Source organism: Gekko japonicus, unplaced genomic scaffold (genome assembly GCF_001447785.1).
Source record: "Gekko japonicus isolate JY-2015 unplaced genomic scaffold, Gekko_japonicus_V1.1 scaffold1306, whole genome shotgun sequence".
NCBI lineage: Eukaryota > Metazoa > Chordata > Lepidosauria > Squamata > Gekkonidae > Gekko > Gekko japonicus.
The window spans coordinates 293,171-314,620 of record NW_015165278.1 but is presented as its reverse complement, the minus strand read 5'-3'; the positions used below and the strand labels follow the sequence as shown (position 1 = coordinate 314,620).

The 21,450-nt window shown below is 46.4% G+C and overlaps 1 protein-coding gene across 1 annotated transcript in view; it reads right to left on the bottom strand.

The window, feature by feature from the left end:
* Window positions 1–16,634, bottom strand: part of LOC107109612 (high affinity choline transporter 1-like) — a 23,442-nt gene extending 6,808 nt beyond the window's left edge. The window contains exons 1-6 of the mRNA XM_015410276.1: window positions 16,460–16,634; window positions 13,171–13,284; window positions 8,712–8,867; window positions 4,359–4,507; window positions 2,493–2,636; window positions 1,162–1,315 (exon numbers count right to left, since the gene is read on the bottom strand). Coding sequence (XP_015265762.1) covers window positions 1,162–1,315; window positions 2,493–2,636; window positions 4,359–4,507; window positions 8,712–8,867; window positions 13,171–13,284; window positions 16,460–16,634 — 892 coding nt within the window. The remainder of the gene's footprint in view (window positions 1–1,161; window positions 1,316–2,492; window positions 2,637–4,358; window positions 4,508–8,711; window positions 8,868–13,170; window positions 13,285–16,459) is intronic.
* Between the last annotated feature and the right edge of the window lie 4,816 nt (window positions 16,635–21,450).

The window sequence follows — 21,450 nt, the reverse complement described above, 5'->3', positions numbered from 1 at the left end:
CCAGGTAAGCTGCAGAGCCCCCCCCCAGGGCCCCCTATCCAAAACAGTCCAGTGGCACCTTTAAGACCAAGTTTTATTCAGGTACAAGCTCTCCCTCCTCTGCAAGGACAGATCTGCACGTCCCCCCCCCTCAGTAGCTAGCAATCCAAAACAGTCCAGTGGAGCCTGAGCGGTGGGTGTTGCCTTCTGACACACTTCCGGTGATGTCAGTGGGTGTGGCATATGCAAATGAGTTATGTGAATGAGTTATGCTAATGAGCTCCTGCACCTCTTTTTCTACAAAATGACCCCTGCTCCTATATGGTTTTGAGAATTGAAATCGTGTGCCTTTATAGCCCTTTAGAGAACAAAAGTAAACAAATGATCAGTACTTGTTGTTTTTTCCCTTCAAAGGGCAATCTAGGGGGGCAGTTTCAACCATGCAGGGATGAGTGTTAACCCCCCCTTTCTCTGTCTATCTAATCTGGGTCAGCACCAGGGCTATTTTTGGGCAGGAACGCACAGGAACGGAGTTCCGGCTGGCTTCAGAGTTGGCCACGCCCACTACAGCCAAAACCTCTGCATGCGTGGCTACAGAGGGAAGGCCTGGAGAGCGACCCCCCCCCCCGGCGACTCCAAGGCGGGCAGGCCAGGAGGGGCCCTGGAAGGGTCAGGAGCAGGGAGCCTGGGCAAGCCAAGGAAAGGCAGTTTAAACTTCAAGGGGGGGCTTGCCTGGGCCCTCCGCAGCCACAGGGCACCCGGGCAAGCTAAGGGAAGGCATGGGGGTGTGGCTTAATATGCCAATGAGCTGTGCTGTCAGGGCGTGGCCTAATATGCTAATGAGTTTCTGCTGTTGGGTGTGGCCTATTATGCTAATGCGTTCCTGCTGGGCTTTTTCTACCAAAAGAGCCCTGGTCAGCACATAACAACAACTTGGGGCTAGGCACCACTGTAATTTGGTTTTAAAAGACTAAGGTCCAGGACTGAGGTCTTGGTCAAGGACAGCTGGATCTCTCTCGTGTCAGGGACCACCAGGAGATTTTTAGTACCCAAGCGTAATGCACTATTGGGGGCATAGATGTTCAGGAGTGCTTGCACTTCCAACACTTCAAGTTTCACACTCGGGTTGGAGAGTGGATGTGCCCTAAGCCCCCTCCCTTCCCCAAGCACTCTTAGGTCTACCTGTGGATGCAGCCACTGCTCCAATGAGCACAGAGGGGATGGCCAGCATAAAGCACCCCATCCCGGAAAAGTAAGAAATGAGCCTGGCTTGTTTTGTAGAAGAAGCCGAGAGGATTCGCTGGAAGTAGGTTTGCCATGGAATGGCCCCCAGAACCTGAAAGAAAAGTAGTGTGGGACTGAGACGGATGAAGTCTTGGGAAATACATAATCAATTCTTCCAAGCATTTTAAAAAAAATAGAAACAGCAGACATGGAGGTTTCATATGAAGGCTAAGCTTACCAATCACCCCATGCTTCTGTCAGACTTGGAAGGAAGGAAGAGGGGCACCCTTTTTTGGGGGGGGGGATGTCTTTCCAGGAAGAAAGAGGGGTGCCTGTTTTGCAGAGAAATATTCCAGAACTCTCACAAGACTACTTTCTCTTGCATGAGCTCACCCTGGAACAAGAAGACCACAAATGGTGGCTGAACCCTCACAATAAGAAGGAGTCTCATGCAGTTTTGGGAATTGTCAAGAGCAGGGCTATTTTTGGGCAGGAACGCACAGGAGCGGAGTTCCGGCTGGCGCCTGAGTTGGCCACGCCCAGCAGGAACTCATTAGCATAATAGGCCACACCCAACCGCAGAAACTCATTAGGATTGGCTACATTAGGGGTGTGTGGCCTAACATGCAAAGGAGTTCCTGCTACAAAAAAAGGCCCTGGGTTTTGACAACAAACAAGGTAAACAGAATAAGAAGCAAAAGGTGGGTGTGGCTGGATGAAAACACTTCTGGTAACATGTGGGGTGTGGCCTAATGTGCTAATGAGCTGTGCTGTCAGGGGTGTGGCCTAACATGCTAATGGTTTCTGCTGTTGGGTGGCAAGAGTATGTTGCTGAAGAGTTGGGGATGGGGTGAGTATGGAAGATTTTCTCTTCTGGATCGCGGGCAACGCGCTAGCGGTCAGGTGGCAAGAGGGGAATTGGTAGGACAAGAGGATTACTGACCTCCCAAACTTGCTGCCTGAAGGGATTACCTCAGGCCACCTCCTTGAAGAGCCAGTCCTGTATCTGGTGCAACAGTTTCTATGGGTTGGCTACAAGAAAGTGAGGAAATGAGAGGGCTGCCAAATTCAAGGTGGGGGCTGGAGATGGAACTGCAACTGATCTCCAGACTACGGAGATCAGTCCCCCTGTAGAAAATGGCTGCTTTGGAGAGGGGACTCTACGGCAATAGGGCCCTCCCCTCCCCATTCCGTACCCCGAATCTCCAGGAATTTCCCAACCTGGAGTTAGCAACCCTAGGTAATGAGCCCCAATTTGCAAACTATTCACTGGAACAAATATTCCTTACCAAATATAAGAAGTCATCCAGCCACCTTCCAATATCCTGTGTTTCTATCTTTCCGACCCAAGGTGCTTGAAATACATTGTGGGCAACGGTATATGAAATGCTTTCTGTTGCAAAGTTTGTCATCGCAAACGGGATACAAATCCACTTGCAGGAAAACACAAACATCAGAATTATTTCATTGGTTTTCCCTTCACAATCCTCAGCTCCATTTTCTGGCCTCCGTAACCTTCCATCCTTCAGCATTGATATGAATGGTACCCAAATGTTTATCAGTGGAATGTTATGGTTGTTCAGCATGCAACTGTGGGCTCCGCTTCTTTTCCTGGTCATAGCTCCAAGACGTAGCATCATTACTGAATTGTATCTGAAACTAATGTTAGAAGCATCAGCTGGGAGCCATAAGGCATAGGCCAAGGGCATGGTCTCAAGCTACATGGCACAGCAACTGAGCTGAAGCTAGATAAGTTGGAGTCCAGTTTGTCAGTGCATAGATTTATACAAAAGAGAAGAACTATGAATGGGAAGGACCATAACTTCATTGCAGAGAATATGTTCCATGTAGAAGGTCCCAACTAAAGAACTTCAAAGAGAGACTTCCAGCTTGAAATTCCTGAACTGAAATTTGGGTTGCACACAACTAGGAGGGGAAAAAATGCCCTACCCCTTCAACAGGAGCTTAATGAGATGTTATTTACCAGGTGATGTTATTTACTTCCACCATGCCTTGAAAAGCTTAAAGTGCCCAATTCCACACATGAAGCTTCTGTTAAAGGGGCAAGACAGTTTTCCCCCTCCAGATTATTTGTAACCCTAACTGGGATTCATTCAGAAGTCTGCCACTATCTCCCACCCAGGGCTGAACAGGGACTTAGGTTTTCTTACTCCTTATTAATGCAGTCCTAAAAAGAGCTATACCATTCTAAATCCACTGAAATGAATGGGCTTAGAAGGGAGTAACTCTGTTTATGGTTAACCTGTATAACCATTAACTGGTTTAGCAATACTTGGGATTTCTCATTCATTGTAGGTGCTAACTAACATAGCATAACTATTCATTTATTTGTTTTTCACATTTATATTGTGCCCATCCCGTAAACGGGCTCAGGGCAGGTTACATCATTTCAATAAATACAATAAATTTTAAAACACATTACAGCTTGCCATAGGGAGAAACCAGCCCATTGATGTAGATAGGTATGGCTAGTTATCAATGGATGGGAGACAGCAACCTTGGGGTGCCCGCTGCCTCAGCCAAAGGCCTGGTGGAAGAGCTCCATCTTGCAGGCCCTGCGGGATTTAATAAGATCCCGCAGGGCCCTGATCTCAATAGGGAGCATGTTCCAGCAGGTGGGGGCCAGGGCAGAAAAGGCCCTGGCCCCCGTTGAGGCTAGGCGGACGTCCTTTGGGCCAGGGATCACCGGGAGATGTTGACTCTCATTGCGTAATGCTCTTCGAGGCGTATATGGGATGATTGAATTATCTCTATATTTCTCTTGATTAAATTTGACATAACTGCATCTTATCCTTTATGTCCTCCTTTCATGGCCTCCTGTATCAAATGTCTCCATTGTGAAGATCAAGTTATCTGAAGAAGAGGATCCAACAAAGCTTAGGTTGAAATAAAATTGTGTTAGACTTTAAGGTGCCAGAGGACTCCTATTCATTTTTACTCATGTTTCAAGTAAGCGTGTGTGTGTGTGAAGCACCATTAAGTTGCAGCCAATTTATGGCAACCCCAGCCTTCTTTGGCGGTTTCTCATCCAAGTAGCCACCCTGCTTAGCTTACAAGATCTGATGAGATTGGGCTTCACCATGCTGCCTTCCCTCCCTTCAAGTAAGTACAAACATGAAAATATCAGGACTTACCAAGCTAGCCATGATAAAGACCAGCTGTATGACATCAGTATATGCAACAGAGTACAGACCTCCCAGCAAAGTGTAGAGAATGACCGTGCATGCAGATATAATGATGGCTAAATACCCTTGGATATCCAAAATGACTTTCATGGTCGCTCCTATGGGAAAGGACAATGTTGAGCAAATTTCATGCTATGCAGGTTTTCTGACACGTTTTCTAACTAAACCAACGAACACATTGGTTTTCAGCATGATCTAGGGCCAGCTCAATCATTTGAAACAGAGCATTTCAATTCTCGATTCTCCCACTTGTATTGCAGGTTGTGGAACTGGGAATCAGCTAGACCAGAGATGAGGTTTTGTCGTGATCTTTAGTGCTGCGAGGTTTGGGATTTTGCTCTCTGGTGAGTCAAGAGCTGTGTTCCTTCTAAGATGCACTAGGGGGTGCTGGTGCACAAAATTTTAGATCCCAGCGCAGGGATTTTAGGCTTCTGCTCACAGTAAGGCATTTCCCCCTCCATTGGAAAAAATGGAGGATGGGAGCACTTCCTTCTGGGGCCCATAGAATTGGACCCCCTGGTCCAATCTTTTTGAAACTTGGGGTTTTTTTCCTTCTTTGGGGGCCCACAGAATTGGACCCCTGGTCCAATCTTTTTAAAACTTTGGGGGGTTGAGCCCCCCCAGAGCCCCAGATACCCTCAGATCGATTTTCCATTATAGCCTATGGGGCCCATTGACTATAATAGTCCACATAGGCTATAATGGAGCCCGTTATGCTTTTCAGTATGATCTGTAAGTTGCCTTGAGTCACAGGAAAAGTGGGATAAAAATATTTAAATAAAGACGTCCTTTGGGCAGATTGATAACATTTAAGCAACTTCCTGCTTTTTAGGTTACTCAGGGTTCTGACAGTGATTGTTCCACCTCTGTTATACTTCACCTGTAATTTGTCATATTTCACTAAAAAAACAACAACCCCAAAGCAGACTGCAAGAGTTTTCCCCCTCTAAGTGCTGGTATGTTTTCTAAGGCTCAGTGCAGGATGACAGTCTGAGGCCAGGTCTACGAATATAGTGGAAAGGGGAGTGTAGACCTGTTCTCTACCTGCATAGAGGACAACATTTTCTTTAATGAAATTTGACTTGGTTCTGTTTTCTCTCATAATACTTAAACGATTCTTAAAATATAGTGTAAATATAGTTTGAAAGAATTGATTCTGAAATTTTTACAAGGTTACGGAAATAATCTAAAAAAACTAATTTATGCAACTGTCAAATGTAGACTCGCTCACGACTTTAACACTACTACCATTTTTCTCTCACAAGGTAGAATTTATGCTCACAACACTGTGGAGTTTAGAGGGCACGAGAGCTGTCCATGGTCAGGGGCAAGGCCCAGAAATGGGGGGGGGGCTGTCCAGCCAAGATTTTATGGAGCTGGTTCAAAAGATGTTCCCTCTAAGCTGTGGAGTCTTGTGAGCAAAAATTCTACTTTGTGAGCTACTGGCATTAAAGTTGTGAGCGAGCAATTTGTCTGCTGCATAAATTGGTTTGCTCTGGAGCCATTCTTCCTGAGTTAAGACAAAAAGGTGTGAGCTGGAGGCTAACAAGCAGTGAGCTCGCTCACACTAACTCATCTTAGAGGGAAACACTGGTTAAGAACCGAAAGGCTTTCATCATTGGCCTTTCATCTTGACTCTTTCCTGGAGCACTAGCAAGACCAGTCCTGGTCAGACAGGTAAGGCTTTTTCCGTAGAAGAAGCGATCAATGAAGTAAAGCCCCTTGCTCTGAAACAAGTGAGTTCCTTCTACGGTGTGTTTCAGGAACATCAGTGCTCCTGGGGTCCTGTCAGGAGAGTTGATCCAGGATCTCCCATACCCTGCCTGCTTTGACCCCAAATAGAGACAACATGAAACCATCTGCAGATAGTAGAGATTGGCCTACCGGTGAAGAGGTTACTTATCAATCTCAGTGATACCTGTTATAATTAAGAGCTATGAATGTTTGTAGAGATGCCATGTCCCACGACATCCCAGAGCTTGTCAGAAAGGCCACCCCCTGAAGAGCAGCTGGAGTCACCAGGACCTTTGTAACCTAATTGGGATAAGCAGGGAAAAACCAAGCCAGAGTATTGGCCAGTAGGCATGCCGATGGCTTTCAAGACTGAACACAGTGATCCTCTCCGGCTGTTTTCTCAAAGACCTCCTCAGTCTGGTGTAGTGGTTAGGAGTGCAGACTCTAATTTGGGAGAATCGGGTTTGATTCCCCACTCCTTCACATGCAGCTGCTGCCGTGACCTTGGGTCAGTCACAATTCTTTTGGAGCTGTTCTCTCAGGGGCAGTTCTCGGAGAGCTCTTCTCAGCCCCACCTACCTCACAGGGTGTCTGTTGTGGGGAGGGGAAGGGAAAGGAGTTTGTAAGCCACTCTGAGACTCCTTTGGGTAGTGAAGGGCAGGGTATAAATCCAATCTCCTCCTCCTCCTCCTCCTCCTCCCCAGGGGATGATGAGTTCTCTGGGCCTCAGCTGGTACTGGGGTCTTCAGGGCATCCTTATTCATTTGTAAGGGACTGGTGACTCCACTTACCTCCTCTTTCTTGGATGATCCTTCTGAGTTGGCCTCTGGGAGCTCATGGGACAGGACAGCTCCTCAAACATTCCCAAGTGATAATGGTAACAGTTATCACTGTGATCAATAAATGACCTGTTAAACAATATGCTGGACTCCACCACTTGTGGATGACTTCATGTAGTTGTTATTTTTTACGAAATTTATGTCCCACCTTTCTGCCCTCACAAGCACCACCAAGGCAGCAAACCTTTTAAAACATACGTGATGAAATCACATTTAAAGCCGCTGAAATCAACCACCTTCCCAAATGCACATAATTGAAACATATTAAAAACAAATGTAAAGTACATACAAAGACATATAAACAGCAATTTAAAAACATTGGTCAGGAAGGTGGGATCACTGAGGGAATGCGGAATGGAACAAAAATGTTTTCACCCTCTGGCAGAAGACGGCAACAAAAGGGAACAGATGAAGCTCCCTGGGGAGAGAGTTCATAAGAGCATAAGAAGAGCCCTGCTGGATCAGACCGGTGGTATATCTAGTCCAGGCCAACCAGTTCCTCTAGAGGACCAACAACAGGGCATAGAGGCCAAGGCCTTCCCCTGATGCTGCCTCTTGGCTCTGGGATTCAGAGGATTAGTGCCTCTAAATGTGGAGGTTCCCCTCAGTCACCATGGCTAATAGCCGTTGACAGACTTATCTTTCATTAATCTAATCCCTTTAAAGCTGTTCATTCCTGTGGCCATCACGACATCCTCTGGCAGCAAATTCCACAGTGTAAGAACAAGAGTTCCAGAGCTTCAGAGCCCCGACCAAGAAGGCCCTCTCCTGGGTTGCCACCTACCTAACCTCAGAAGGTGGGGGCACATGAAGCAGGGCCTACTAAGATGATTGTAGTGTTGGCTGTGGTTAGGTCCAAACCAGACAAGACATAGGAGATCCACGATCAGGTCTCCTGATTTACTGAATAGTGCTAACCAAACACAAGCTTGAGAGTCTACGAACTCAATGAGTTCACTCTCCAGTTTCCTTTTGAAAGTTAAAAAAAGAAATGACTCCGTATACAACGGACTCTGTGAAGTCTTTTTATTCCCTTAAATAAACAGGCTGGGCACTGGAGAGCACACTGGGATAAGAATATAGGATCATAAAAAGAGCCATGCTGAATCAGAGCCAAGGTCCTTCAAGTCCAGCATTCTGTTCATATAGTGGCCAGCCGACGACCCCTAGGAAGCCCACGAGCAGGACGCTTGCAACAGCATCCTCTTGCCCATGCTCCCCAGCAACTGTTACAAAGAGACATATCGCCTATGGTACTGGAGGGAGTAGATACAGGCACTAGGGTGCCAACCTCCAGGTTATGTCTGGTCATCTCCTGGGATTACCACTGATCTCCAGGCAACATTTCACCTGGAGAAAATGGCCAATTTGAAAGGTGGAGTCTATGGCACTGTACCCCATTGAAGTTGCTGCACTCCCCAAACGTCACCCTCCTCAGGCTCCACCCCCAAAATCTCCAGCTATTTCCCAACCTGGACCTGGCAACCCTAACAGGAATAGAGGGTTCTGACAATGATCACAGCAGTAGCTCTGGGAGGAGGGCATAGAGCTTTAACCCTTTTCCCCTATGTCATTTCCCTGATCTAAATACCCCCTAGCTGCTATTAACACTGGGGCGGGGGGATGGACAAATTTCCGTCATGTTTGGAAGTCTGATCACAAATCACCTACATCAACCATGGCTTGGCTCTCCCCAGTTCATCCCACAAGACAAGAGATATATAGATACCTAAGGATGCGAGAACAGCTGCAAACCAGAACACGTCCGCTATTAAGGGTGGAATAAACAAGAGACTTCCCATCATGTTCCCATAAGCTTCTTGGATCGGGTCCATCATTGTCAAATAATTCTTGGATCTCATTGGATTGACAAAGAAGAGCCCACCTGTTAAAAAGCAATCATATCATATTTTTTTTTGCATGCATTCTCTTTTGTGAAATGAGCTATTTCACAACCATTAATGTGCCATCCATGTTCCTATATGCCACCAAGTTGATAGCTAGTTCAGGAGTGACTGGGTGCCCGCGGGCAGGAAGGATAGTGGTTTCCAACCCGTCTTCTGCATCCAACAACACTGCAGATTTCAGCTTTGGCAAGGCCTCAGAAATATTGCTAAACAGTTTAAGACGCTGAACTGCAGGCTGTGGAAGGTCAGTCGTTCAGCAGTTCGAGACCTGGGTGCCGCATGATGGAGTGAGCTCCCGTCTCTAGTTCCAGCTCCTGCCAACCTAGCAGTTCGAAAGCAAGAAATTGCAAGTAGATAAATAGGTACCACTTCGGTGGGAAGGTAACAGTGTTCCGTGCGCCTTGGTGTTTAGTCATGCCGGCCACATGACCACGGAAACGTCTTCGGACAGCGCTGGCTCTTCGGCTTTGAAACGGAGATGAGCACCGCAACCCTAGAGTCGGATTCGACTGGCTTTCGAGCAAGGGAAACCTTTACCTTTACCTTATATGCATATAGACTCTAAAAGCAGACTGTTTCACATGGCATATTTCACATGGATATGGCGCAATAGCATTCCCAGTAGATGCAAACATGACTGGCTGACAACTCTCATGAACAAGCCTCTTTTTGTTACGTGTACAGGCTTGGATCCACCAGAGCATTTCCATGGATTTGTGCTCACCGTGCATATTTTTTCTGGTTTCCTCCCTTCTGCTTTAGCCCAAAATGCCTTTCGGATTTCTGTTTTCACCCTGGAAACTTACACACTCCTTCTTCATTGATCAAAACGCAATTGCGAGTAGAGAATTCATTTCGGGCAAAATACAGTCAAATGGAATTGTGTTTTGATCAATGAAGAAGAGGTGTGTCAGCGTCAGGCTTTATGTCTATCTCTGTAGATAAGACAAGAACTGGAGACAAATCACACAATTTTGTTCGGAAGAAGGAACGGCGAAACGACACGAGACATTCCGGAGCACGTCGTTAACATCCTTTTGCTTCGTTTCAATTCTTTATGCTGTATCTTGGCAACATATACTGTAAAGAAGACTGTACACATTATTGATTACTTATTTAAGAAAGCATATATTTTCTGGTTTTTGCAGCACGGCGTTATTTACCTTACCGCCCCGATCACTGTTGATTTCCTTGTTAGTGTAATTCTTCCACACTGTGTACCTTAATTTGTTTGCTCTGTTTAGTATTTTCACTTTGGAAACAGCATAAGGGGGGGGGGGCATCTGGGGTTGAAGCAGGAGGGAGGAAATGAGAAAGATGTGCTTTGTGGGCAGAATTCCTTCACCTGTGCAAATGGTCTGGTGGATCCAACCCCCTGGTGGTGGTGATAAGCAAATGTGTCATGATCTCCTCTGACCAGCTCAGTGGCTCTGACCTGGAAGCTGGCCCGTAGCTACAGTGGGGCTATTGGGGACTCTGCCTCCTTCCTTAAAGGGCCAGCCCCACAAGATTTTGTGAGAAGAATGCGATCCTCCAGCTGATCGACAGGCCACATGCTCCCCGCTGTTCAGCTGAAGCCCTTTAAATCTTTGCAGGAGGGGAGGGGCCCCGCCCACCCCTGAAATGTCCCCCAAATCCCCCTGCTGAAGCAATGAGAGGACCTGGCACCTCTATGGATCAGGCAGTTCATAAGGGTGCTGCTAGTTCCAGATCTTGCTTGTAGCAAACACTGTCAAGAGATAATCGGCAGGGTAAATCCTGGCTCTCAAGAAGCTCAGTAGAGCAGGAAGCCTGAGACCAGAACAAAATATACCTATCAGCAAGGTATTACTGCTGTTTAATCGATAGATGTGAGTCCAATAGCACCTTAGAGACCAATAAGAGTTTCAGGGTATGAGCTTCGGAGAGTCGAGGGTCCCTTTGTCAGATATGGTTGATAAGCTTTCGGGGTTGCCAGGTCCCCCCCTCCCACTGGTGGGGGGGATGGGGGGCTGTAAGGTTGCCAGATCCAGATCGGGAAACTCCTGAAGATTTGGGGATGGAGCCTGAGGAGGACAGGGACCTCAGTGGGGTACAAGGCCATAGAGTCCACCTTTCAAAGTTGCAAGGCAAATGTGGACAGTCACGACCGTGTCTAGAAACAAATACTGAGAAAAGAGTTGTGAGAGTCTGACCTACAAATCAAGATAGTCAATAAGACTTACAAAGGAAATATTTTCTGTCCAAAGGTGCCATTTTCTCCAGGGGGGCTGATCTCTGTCATCGGGAGATGGGCCGTAATTCTAGCGGATCCCCTGGCCCCACCTGGAGGCTGGTGTCCCTAGTTTGACAGTCAAAGCTGCTTTTGTCGGGCACAGTTGACAAAGGGAGTTTCGACATTCAAAATCTCCCCAAACTCTTGTTGGTCTCAGAGGTGTTACTGGACCCAAATTCCACTGCAGGTCAACATGGCTGCCCTATGATACTATTTCATGGAAGTTTTCATGGAAGTTTTTTTGGGTTTTTTACTTATTTCATGGGAGCTGCGGTGGCTCAAGTGGTTAAGATGCTGAACTGCAGGCTGTGGAAGGCCGGTAGTTCAGCAGTTCGTGACCCAAGTGTGCCGCATGACGGAGTGAGCTCCCGTCTCTAGTTCCAGCTCCCGCCAACCTAGCAGTTCGAAAGCAAGAAATTGCAAGTAGATAAATAGGTACCACTTCGGTGGGAAGGTAACAGCGTTCCGTGCGCCTTGGTGTTTAGTCATGCCGGCCACATGACCACGGAAATGTCTTTGGACAACACTCGCTGGCTCTTCGGCTTTGAAACGGAGATGAGCACCGCAACCCTAGAGTCGGATTCGACTGGCTTTCGAGCAAGGGAACCTTTACCTTTACCTTGACTATTTCATGGAAGTTTTTTCCAAGCTCCCTTTCCATGTCAGCATGGTGATCCATGATATAATACAAATGAGTGGACAATCAAAAGGTAAAAACAAGTATAATGGATGACAAAGCAACAACCCAATAAAACAGCAACCTCTGAAACAAATCAAAGAAAAATCATAACAGCTGTATCTTGGTCTGATGCTTGAAGATGGGCAGGGGTGGTGGTGCTTGTTCATACCTGCAAGAGAGTGAGGGGGAAGGGGGGCAGAATAGACTGGACCGTGTCAGACTGTACAGGTAGTTTCAGGTGGGTAGCCATGTTGGCTAGGTTCGAGTCCAGTAGCAGAGACCAAGATTTCGGGGATTATCAGCCTTTGTGAGTCAGCGCTTCCTTTGTCAGATATAAGTATAGATTTGTCCTGGGCAGGGTTTTTTTTGTCTGTCCCCACATCTTCTTTATCTGCACTGAATACCTGTAGACTCTTCTAGATACCCTAGAAATGTCCACAATTATATTGGATTGGGTTTTTTTTCTGCTCTGGTTAGACCTCACCTAAGGTATTATGTTCAGTTTTGGGCACCACAATTTAAGAAGGATATAGACAAGCTGGAACGTGTCCAGAGGAGGGCAACGAAGATGATGAGGGGTCTGGAGACCAAGTCCTATGAGGAAAGGTTGAAGGAGCTGGATATGTTTAGCCTGGAGAGGAGACCACTGAGAGGTGATATGATAACCATCTTCAAGTACTTGAAGGACTGTCATATAGAGGATGGTGTGGAGTTGTTTTCTGTTGCCCCAGAAGGTCAGACCAGAACCAACGGGTTGAAATTAAATCAGAAGAGCTTTTGGCTAAACATGAGGAAGAACTTCCTGACAGAGCAGTTCCTCAATGGAACAGGCCTCCAGGGAAATCCTAATCACCACTTTGTAATTTTTCTCCAGACCAGTTTGGCCAGCGGCCCTGAAGGATTTTTGCCATCTTCTGGGCATGGAGCAGGGGTCGCTGGGGGTGTGGGGGGAGGTATTTGTGAATTTCCTGCACTGTGCAGGGGGTTGGACTAGATTACTCTGGAGGTCACTTCCAGCTCTATGATTCTATCATTCCACTGGTTTAGAACTTACTGCAAGCTGTTTAGAGCTTCACAGGGTTTATCATCGGGCACCCATCATGGGTAGGCAGAACAAAACAGAAGAGAAGTATGTGTGATTCTCTATCATGACTTGAGGCCACCCACCTGAATCTATCATGACACGTCACTTGGAATGTTCAAGACTTTTAAAAATGTTACATTTTCTGACAAAATATACATTTAATTGTCATTCAAACTTTTTTGAATTCCACTGGCAGGGGGCAACCCATCATATTTTTAGCAAAAAAGTTATTAAACATTCAGACTTTTTAAAAATGACCTTTACCAATAAGAAGGGCCAAAGCGAACCCTGCTGGTGCTTGAACCCACACTAGTCCTCTGGAGGGAAGGTAGACAATTTCAGCTGTTCCATTGACATAAGCTCCTCCTACCCACGTCGCTAAAAGAAAGTGGTAGAAATAGGAGAGTGAAATATTAACAGGCAAGAGCTGGGTGCTTTTTTTTCACATGGGAAGCAATAAGAAGTACGTAATGTGCTTAACTTTGGTGCGATTGTGTGTTATATTATCAGTAAACAGCAACAAAAACAGAACACAATCCAGTTGTTCTTTTAACTTTATGCTTACCTTTCCCCCTGTGCTTTGCTTTGGCTGGATCGTGTCCAGAGTCTGATACTTCTGTTGCAGTTTCCAGAGTCATAAGAACCCAGAGTGTTACAGACCTGACATTGGTTGTCGTGCTATTTACTATTTTCTTGCACGTTTTGATAATTTCATATTATTATCTTTTATTCTGTGAAAAGGTATGATTATTTATGCTCATTGTGTGATTTTATTTTATTTTTTGCATTCTTTTGATGCGATTCGAAGCAGAGTTATGCTGGTTTACGCCTATCACCTCCAATGGATTTCAAATGGTGTAGAGTTTGGATTCTTACTCTGTCCTGGGAGCTTGTTGAGTGACCTTGGACCAGTCACTGTCTTTCAGCCTAGCCTACCTCACAGTCTTGCTGTTGTGAAGATGGAATAGAAGAGGGAATAATAATGTTATAAGCCGCTTTGGAACCCCATCTGAGAGATGTATAAATATCTAAATAAATAAAGTTATGTGGGCCTAATTAGATGAGGTGGTAAAAATCTCTCATGGGAACTCCCATTTTTTCCCATAGCTTAACAGAACATAAGAAGAGCCCAGATGGATCAGAGCAGTGAGTCCAGCGTTCTGTTTCATCCAATAGCCAGTTAGTCGCCCTGGAGAGACAACAAACAGGGCATAGAGGCCCAGGCCTTCCTCTGTGGGATGAGCCAGTTTGGTGTAGTGGTTAGGAGTGTGGACCTTAATCTGGGAGAACCGGGTTTGATTCCCCACTCCTCCGCATACAGCTGCTGGCGTGACCTTGGGTCAGTCACAGATCAAGAGCAATTCTTGAAAGAGCTCTCTCAGCCCCGCCTACCTCATAGGGTGTCTGTTGTGGGGAGGGGAAGGGAAAGGAGATTCTAAACCACTCTGAGACTCCTTCAGGTAGTGAAGGGTGGGATATAAATCCAACTTCTCCTCCTCCTCCTCCTCCTCCTCCTCCTCCTCCTCCTCTGATGTTGACTCCTGGCACTGATAGTCAGAGATTTACTGCCTCTGAATGTGGATGTTCCTTTTAGTCACCAGGGCTGATAGCCATTGATGGACCTCTCCTCCATTAGAAGAGAAGAAGAGAAGAGATTGGATTTATACCCTGCCCTTCACTACCTAAGGGAGTCTCAGAGTGGCTTACAAAGACCTTCTCCTGCCCACAACAGACACCATGTGAGGTAGGTGGGGCTGAGAGAGCTCTTGACAGAAACTGCTCTTTTTTCAAGAACAGCTCTTATCAGAACTACGGCTTGCCTAAGGTCATCCAGCCAGGTGCAAGTGGAAGAGTGGGGAATCAAACCCAGCTCTCCCAGATTAGAGTCCGTGCACTTAACCACTACACCAAACTGGTCTTGTCTAACTCCCTTTTAAAGCCAAGAGTTCTCATGGCCATCACTACATCCACTGGCTGTGACATCCACAATCTAATGACTTGTTGCATAACAAAGTATTTCCTTTTGTCTTTACCATCAACTTCATTGGACTCCCCCAAGTTTCTAACACTCTGGGAGAGGGAGAAAGAGGGATCCACTTTCTCCACTCTGTGTGTAATTATATAGACCTCTATCATCTCCCCCCTTAGTCATATTTTTTTCCCTAAAATGGAAAAAGCAGGCATGGAGGGGGGAGAAACGAGAAACTGAAGTAGATCAGGGCAGTAATAACGAAGGGGGGCATCTAGTTCTCTATGCCATTATTTGATGCATATCCCACCCCCCATATGTAGATCACATGAAGAAGGGGAGGGAGGTGGGCTACGGACCATCTCTTTGGTCAATAATAATAATAATTAGTATTTAATTTTGACAGAAGCTACTATTGATCAGCTTAATTAGATGTTCCCTAAGTCTAGTAAAGAGGGGCTGTTGGTCAGTGGTAGAGCATCTGCTTGGCATGCAGAAGGTCCCAGGTTCAGTCCCCAGTGTCTCCAGTTAAAACATCTGGCAGTAGGTGATGTGAAAGACCTTCACTTGAGATCCTGGAGAGCCGCTGCCAGTCTGAGAAGACAATACGGACTTTGATGGACGAAGGGTCTGATTCAGTATAAGGTAGTTCCATGTTTAGGAATGAGAAAGAACTCAGAAATGTGACATTTCCCCCTTTCCATCCTGTTCATGTCACAAACCTCTAGAATGCTCCGTGTCCCACCCCTCACTGCCACCATGAAGAAGAGTAGTAGTAGAAGAAGAGTAGGTTTTTATACCCCACTTTTCTCTACCATAAGGAGTCTCAAAGCAGCTTATAATCACTCTTCCAGGTTCCTCTCCCCAGCACAGGAACCTTGTGAGGCAGGTGGGACTGAGAGAGTCCTGAGAGGACTGTGACTGGCCCAAGGTCACCCAGCAGGCTTCATATGGAGGAGTGGTGAATCAAACCTGGCTCTCCAGATTAGAGTCCACCAATCTTAACCACTATACCATGCTGGCTCTCCATGTCAAGATGCTATTCACAATCCAGACATTCCTCATAGGGAAGATGTTTCAAAACTTGTTGGTTTGCCAGTCTCCAGGTGGGGCCTGGAGATCTCCCACTTTTACAACTGATCCCGAGCTGACAGAGATCAGCTCCCCTGACGAAAATAGCTGCTTTGAAGAGTGGACTCTCTGGCACTGTACCATGCTGAGTCCCCTCCCCTCCCCAAATCCCACCCTCTCCCGGATCCACCCCCAAAGTCTCCAGGCATTTTCCAACCCAGACCTGGCAACCCTAAAACCTTTTGATCATTTAGTGTTGCCAGACCCAGCTTAAGAAATTCCTGGAAATCTGGGGAAGGTGGAGTTTGGGAAGGGTAGGGACCTCAGTGGGGTATAACAGCACGAATCCCACCACCTCCAAAACAGCCATTTTCTCCTGGGGAACTGGTCTCTGTCATCTGGAGATCGAGTTGTAATTCCATGAGATCTGCAAGCCCCTAGTGAACATCGGCATCCTTACTCCAGGAGGACTTCCCTGTACACCTGTACTCTTTAGGAAAGACTAACACTTACCAGTTGCAGTGAACAATCCAACCCAAAAGTTCATGTTTCTGTTGCCCACGATGGCCACTTCACTGGGATTCTCTCTCGTCTCCTTTTTGCTTTTCCGGGAGGCCCAAAGGCCAGTCGCCAGTGTTATTAGATAAAATACAATGAGACCAACTAAGCCACCTATATTAAAAGCCATTTTCTTCAGATCTCAGATCCTGGTAGCACCGATGGTTACGGGTCACCAGCTAGCAAGCAGAGGCCCGTGCTTGTGCGGACGAAAACAATGCAAGGAAGTGTCTACCTTACCTCAGCACTGAAATGGGACAGGCGGGCTGAAACCCATAAGCAAATCGACGATGCCCTTGAAGAGGAGGCACAGGAGGCTTTGTTCCTCACAAGCCAGTCAAAACAATCTTTCCTACAGTCTCTGCTTTTCTTAAACAGTGAATGGCCAAAAAAAACCATAATGACACGGAAGCATGAAAAAAAGCCTTTATGTTCTGGTTTAATCAATTCCGCTTCTAGGAAGTGAGAAGTCAGTGTGAGCCTCGTGTGTCTGTTGGTCTTCCAGGGCAACTGGTTGGCTACTGGATGAAACTGATGGATCACTGGTCTAACCAAGCAGGGCTGTTTTCATTTTCTTGTTTCTCTCTTGTGCCCTGGGCAACAGGAGAAAAACCTGTGCTGTACGGGAGACCACCAAGCGAGCCCAGGGTGGCTACGCTAAGGCAGGCAACAGGAAACCACCTCTGTCTCTTGCCTTGAAAACCCAATAGGGTTGCCATAAGTCACCTGCGACTTGAGAGCACTTTCCAGCACCATATCTATGACCATAGCCACATGGGGGGTGGACTACCCTTCTGAGGGATCACTTCACGTAAAACTTAAGCTTACCTTTATTTATTTTTTAATGCCAGCAATAACAGAAAGAATAAAGGCAGCATTCTACCCAATTCTTCACTAACAAAGACTTTTCCTGCCTTCCAGCGTTGTGACCACTGAATGACACCGGAATAATCGACAAGTTCCTTTCAAAAATGTTATAAATAAAATAATATTTAATACACGTATATCTCAATCTTTGTTGGCGTATCTGTATTCAGACTCTAGAAGACCTCTTGTGCCCCCCCAATATTGAAAAATTCCCAGTTACAGGCCTGTTTTGATCTGAGGAACTCAGCTTTGATTCTCTTCTGAATGATGAAGTTCATGAAGGGACTTTGAGAGCATCTCTTGGCCTCCGGGTTGCTGAAAGGTTAAAATGCAGCTCTGAGTTCAATGGGAAGACAAATGTAATAAATTGTCCAGTGTGTGAAGCTAAATGTAGTTCTTGTGGTTCTTCCTCGGTGTCTCAGTTCCCCATCTCCTGTTTTAGCCAGTCATTCCTTGGAATAATACAAATGAAAATGGAGGAAGAAGTATGTAATGAATAATATTTAACATTTATAGGTCAGAAGCAGTGCAGAAAGGAGGGCAGATCAAAACAGTAATTTATGTAGGCACATCTCCATGACAGTCGGCAGAGTAAGTTGAAGTACAGAGATGATACATTGAGTGATGCTTCCCTGTTCTAGTTGCTGGAAATATTAACCTCCCTCTGAGCCAAGATTTCCCCTCAGATCAGGGGCACCATTTTTTAGACTACAAGGGAGAGGGATGAAAAAGAGATTTCTGGAACACATGTAAGCATGGCAAGATTCAGGCCTAGTTGATGTTACAACAGTAGTCATTTAGAATGTATAGAAATTGCTGTATGTACTCCTGAGGTTTGGACTCCCTTTGCACATGCATTCCATGTGTTGGACCCTTTTTCCTGGGAGATAGCCAATACAATTGTAGCTACCTTACACTGAGTCAGGCCATTGACCTATCAAAGTCAGTATTGCCTACTCTGACTAACAGAGACTTTCCAGAGAGATCTTTTACATCACCCACTGCCTGATCCTTTTAACTGGAGATGCTGGGAGCTGAACTTGGGAACTTCCACATGCAAAAACGTTGCTCTACCACTGAGCCATGGCCCCATCCTGGTGATCCTTCCCACCTGATCAGAAATAGGGGGTGCTGATTGGGTGAGAGAGACTCACGTTAACAGCCCCGCTCACACACCATGTTATCTACACACGCACAGCAGCCTTATAACGTATCAGACTATCAATCCATCAGAGTCAATATTGTCTACTCAGACTGGCAGCAGCTCTCCAGGATTTCAGGCATAGGTCTTTCACATCACTTGCTACCTGGTCCTTTCAACTGGAGATACTGGGCATTGAACATGGAGTTTTATGTATTCGAAGCAGATGCTCTACCACCGAGCTACAGCACCTCCCCTCCACATTATCTGCAGCGTGGTGTATTAGGTGAAGTGTCAGACTAGGATCTGAGCGATCGGCATTCAAATCACAACCTCTCGAGTAATTTTCTGGATGACCTTGGGCTACTTACTCTCTAAGGACATAAAGAAGCCATCTTGGATCAGGCCAAATGCCCATCCAGCCCAACCCTCATGTCACACAGTGGCCCAAACCCAGATGCTATCACTCTCTGACTTTCTTCACTAGTTCTAACATACTTCACAGTACTGCTGTGAGGATAAAATGATATTTTTAACAGCACTGAGGGCCTCAATTGTAGTTGGGGAAGGAGGTGCTCCTACCTTCCCTCATGCGTCTTTTCTGACCTGAAATAGTACCATGGGGCCTTATTTGTCCATTCACCCCAGCACCATTTTGGGCCAGGAAAATGGTGGAGGGGAGTAGGAGCCCCTCCTCCTGAGGCACTGTGGTGGTCCTCAACCAGAATCAAGGCACTGGGATGCTGTTAAAAGGGAGTTCCCCAGTGGGAACTGACTCCTACAAAATGGCAGGCCACCACATCATATAGTCTGTCCCTCAGGATCAACAGGCAGTCAGTTATCCCGTGTATTAAAAACCACAGTGGTATTAGAACCACAGTGCACACCCCCTGGAACACTTGTATGAATGAAACAGGAAACGGTGTTGTGTGTGAAAAAGCACAAGGTTGCTTCATTTTTTACAAAGCGAGGTGAAAGGGGATGTTCCTTTCACCATATGAATTTGGGTTTCTTTCTCCTGTTCTCTGGAGCTTCTGCCAAAAGTGGAGACCGTGTGCTGAACATCACATAACTGGATCCCAATAACACTTTTTCCTCAGGAAATTTCCACAAGTGATTTTTTATTTTACTTTATTTTGCTGCTCCTCAGAGAATGACCGGTCGCCATAACTGGTGCTGGGAAGAAACGGGGCAAATGAAGCACAGAAGTTGGGGAGTTGCTTTGAGTAGAAAAATTTAGCAAGGAGATTGTACAAGTATAGATGTTCCCATGGGCAGATGAAGCTGCCTTATATGGGATCTGACCATTGGCCCTTCAATAAAAAAGACGACTGAGGGGTGACATGATCGAGGTTTATAAGATTATGCATGAGATAGGGCAGGTCGAGAAAGAAGGACTTTTCTCCCTTTCTCACAATACAAGAACTCGTGGGCACTCCATGAAATTGCTGAGCGGTCGGGTTAGAACGGATAAAAGGAAGTACTTCTTCACCCAAAGAGTGATTAACACATGGAATTCACTGCCACAGGAAGTGGTGGCGGCTACAAGCATGGACGGCTTCAAAAGGGAATTAGATAAGCATATGGAGCAGAGGTCCATCAGTGGCTATTAGCCACAAGGTATAGCTAGGGGCTCTGGGGCAAGTGATGCTCTGTCTTCTTGGTGCTTGGGGGGGGGTCAACAGTGGGAGGGCTTCTAATGTCCTGGCCCCACTGCTGGACCTCCTGATGGCACTGGTATTTCTGGCCACTGTGTGACACAGAGTGTTGGACTGGATGGGCCTTTGGGCTGATCCAACATTGGCGTCTCTTATGTTCTTATGTTAACATCAGTATTGTGTACTCAGACTGGCAGCAGCTTTTCAGAGCCTCAGGCAGAGGTCTTTCATGTTTCAGAGAGGTGGCTTGATTGGCCTGCCTCTGCGTCCCGGCCCTGGTATTCCTTGGAGGACGCCCTTCCAAGTACTTGCCAGGGTCGGCCCTGCTTAGCTTTCGAGATCTGATGAGATCAGGCTTGCCGGGGCTGGCCAGGTCAGGGCCTCCCCGATCCTTTTAACTGGAGATTGCCTCTGAAGATTAATGTTCCTTTTAATTGTCATGGCTGATAGGCGTCAATTAGACCACTCATACACGATACTTATACTATTTATTCCTTTTATTTTTTTATTTAAAACATTTTATGCCACTTTCCCACCCAAATAGGGTGCCCAAGATAGTAAACATGAAAACATTGACGTATCTGAACATTAAAACAGCATTTAAAATAATATTTAAAATAATTCAAACAAAAGCATATGAACACATAAACCCAGAACACCAAAACCAAGGAGGGGGGCCAATAACTGTTACTGGGGGGTATGCCAGATGAGAAAATTCTTCACCTCTATGTCCTGTTGTTGGCCCTCCAGAGGAACTGGTTGGCCACTGTGTGAGAGAGGATGCTGGACTAGATGGACCACTGGTCTGATCCAGCAGGGCTCTTCTGATGTTCTTATGAAGGCCTCGACCTCTATGCCCTGTTGTTGGCCCTCCAGAGGAACTGGTTGGCCACTGTGTGAGAGAGGATACTGGACTAGATGGACCACTGGTCTGATCCAGCAGGGCTCTTCTGATGTTCTTATGAAGGCCTCGACCTCTATGCCCTGTTGTTGGCCCTCCAGAGGAACTGGTTGGCCACTGTGTGAGAGAGGATACTGGACTAGATGGACCACTGGTCTGATCCAGCAGGGCTCTTCTGATGTTCTTATGAAGGCCTCGACTTCTATGTCCTGTTGTTGGCCCTCCAGAGGAACTGGTTGGCCACTGTGTGAGAGAGGATACTGGACTAGATGGACCACTGGTCTGATCCAGCAGGGCTCTTCTGATGTTCTTATGAAGGCCTCGACTTCTATGTCCTGTTGTTGGCCCTCCAGAGGAACTGGTTGGCCACTGTGTGAGA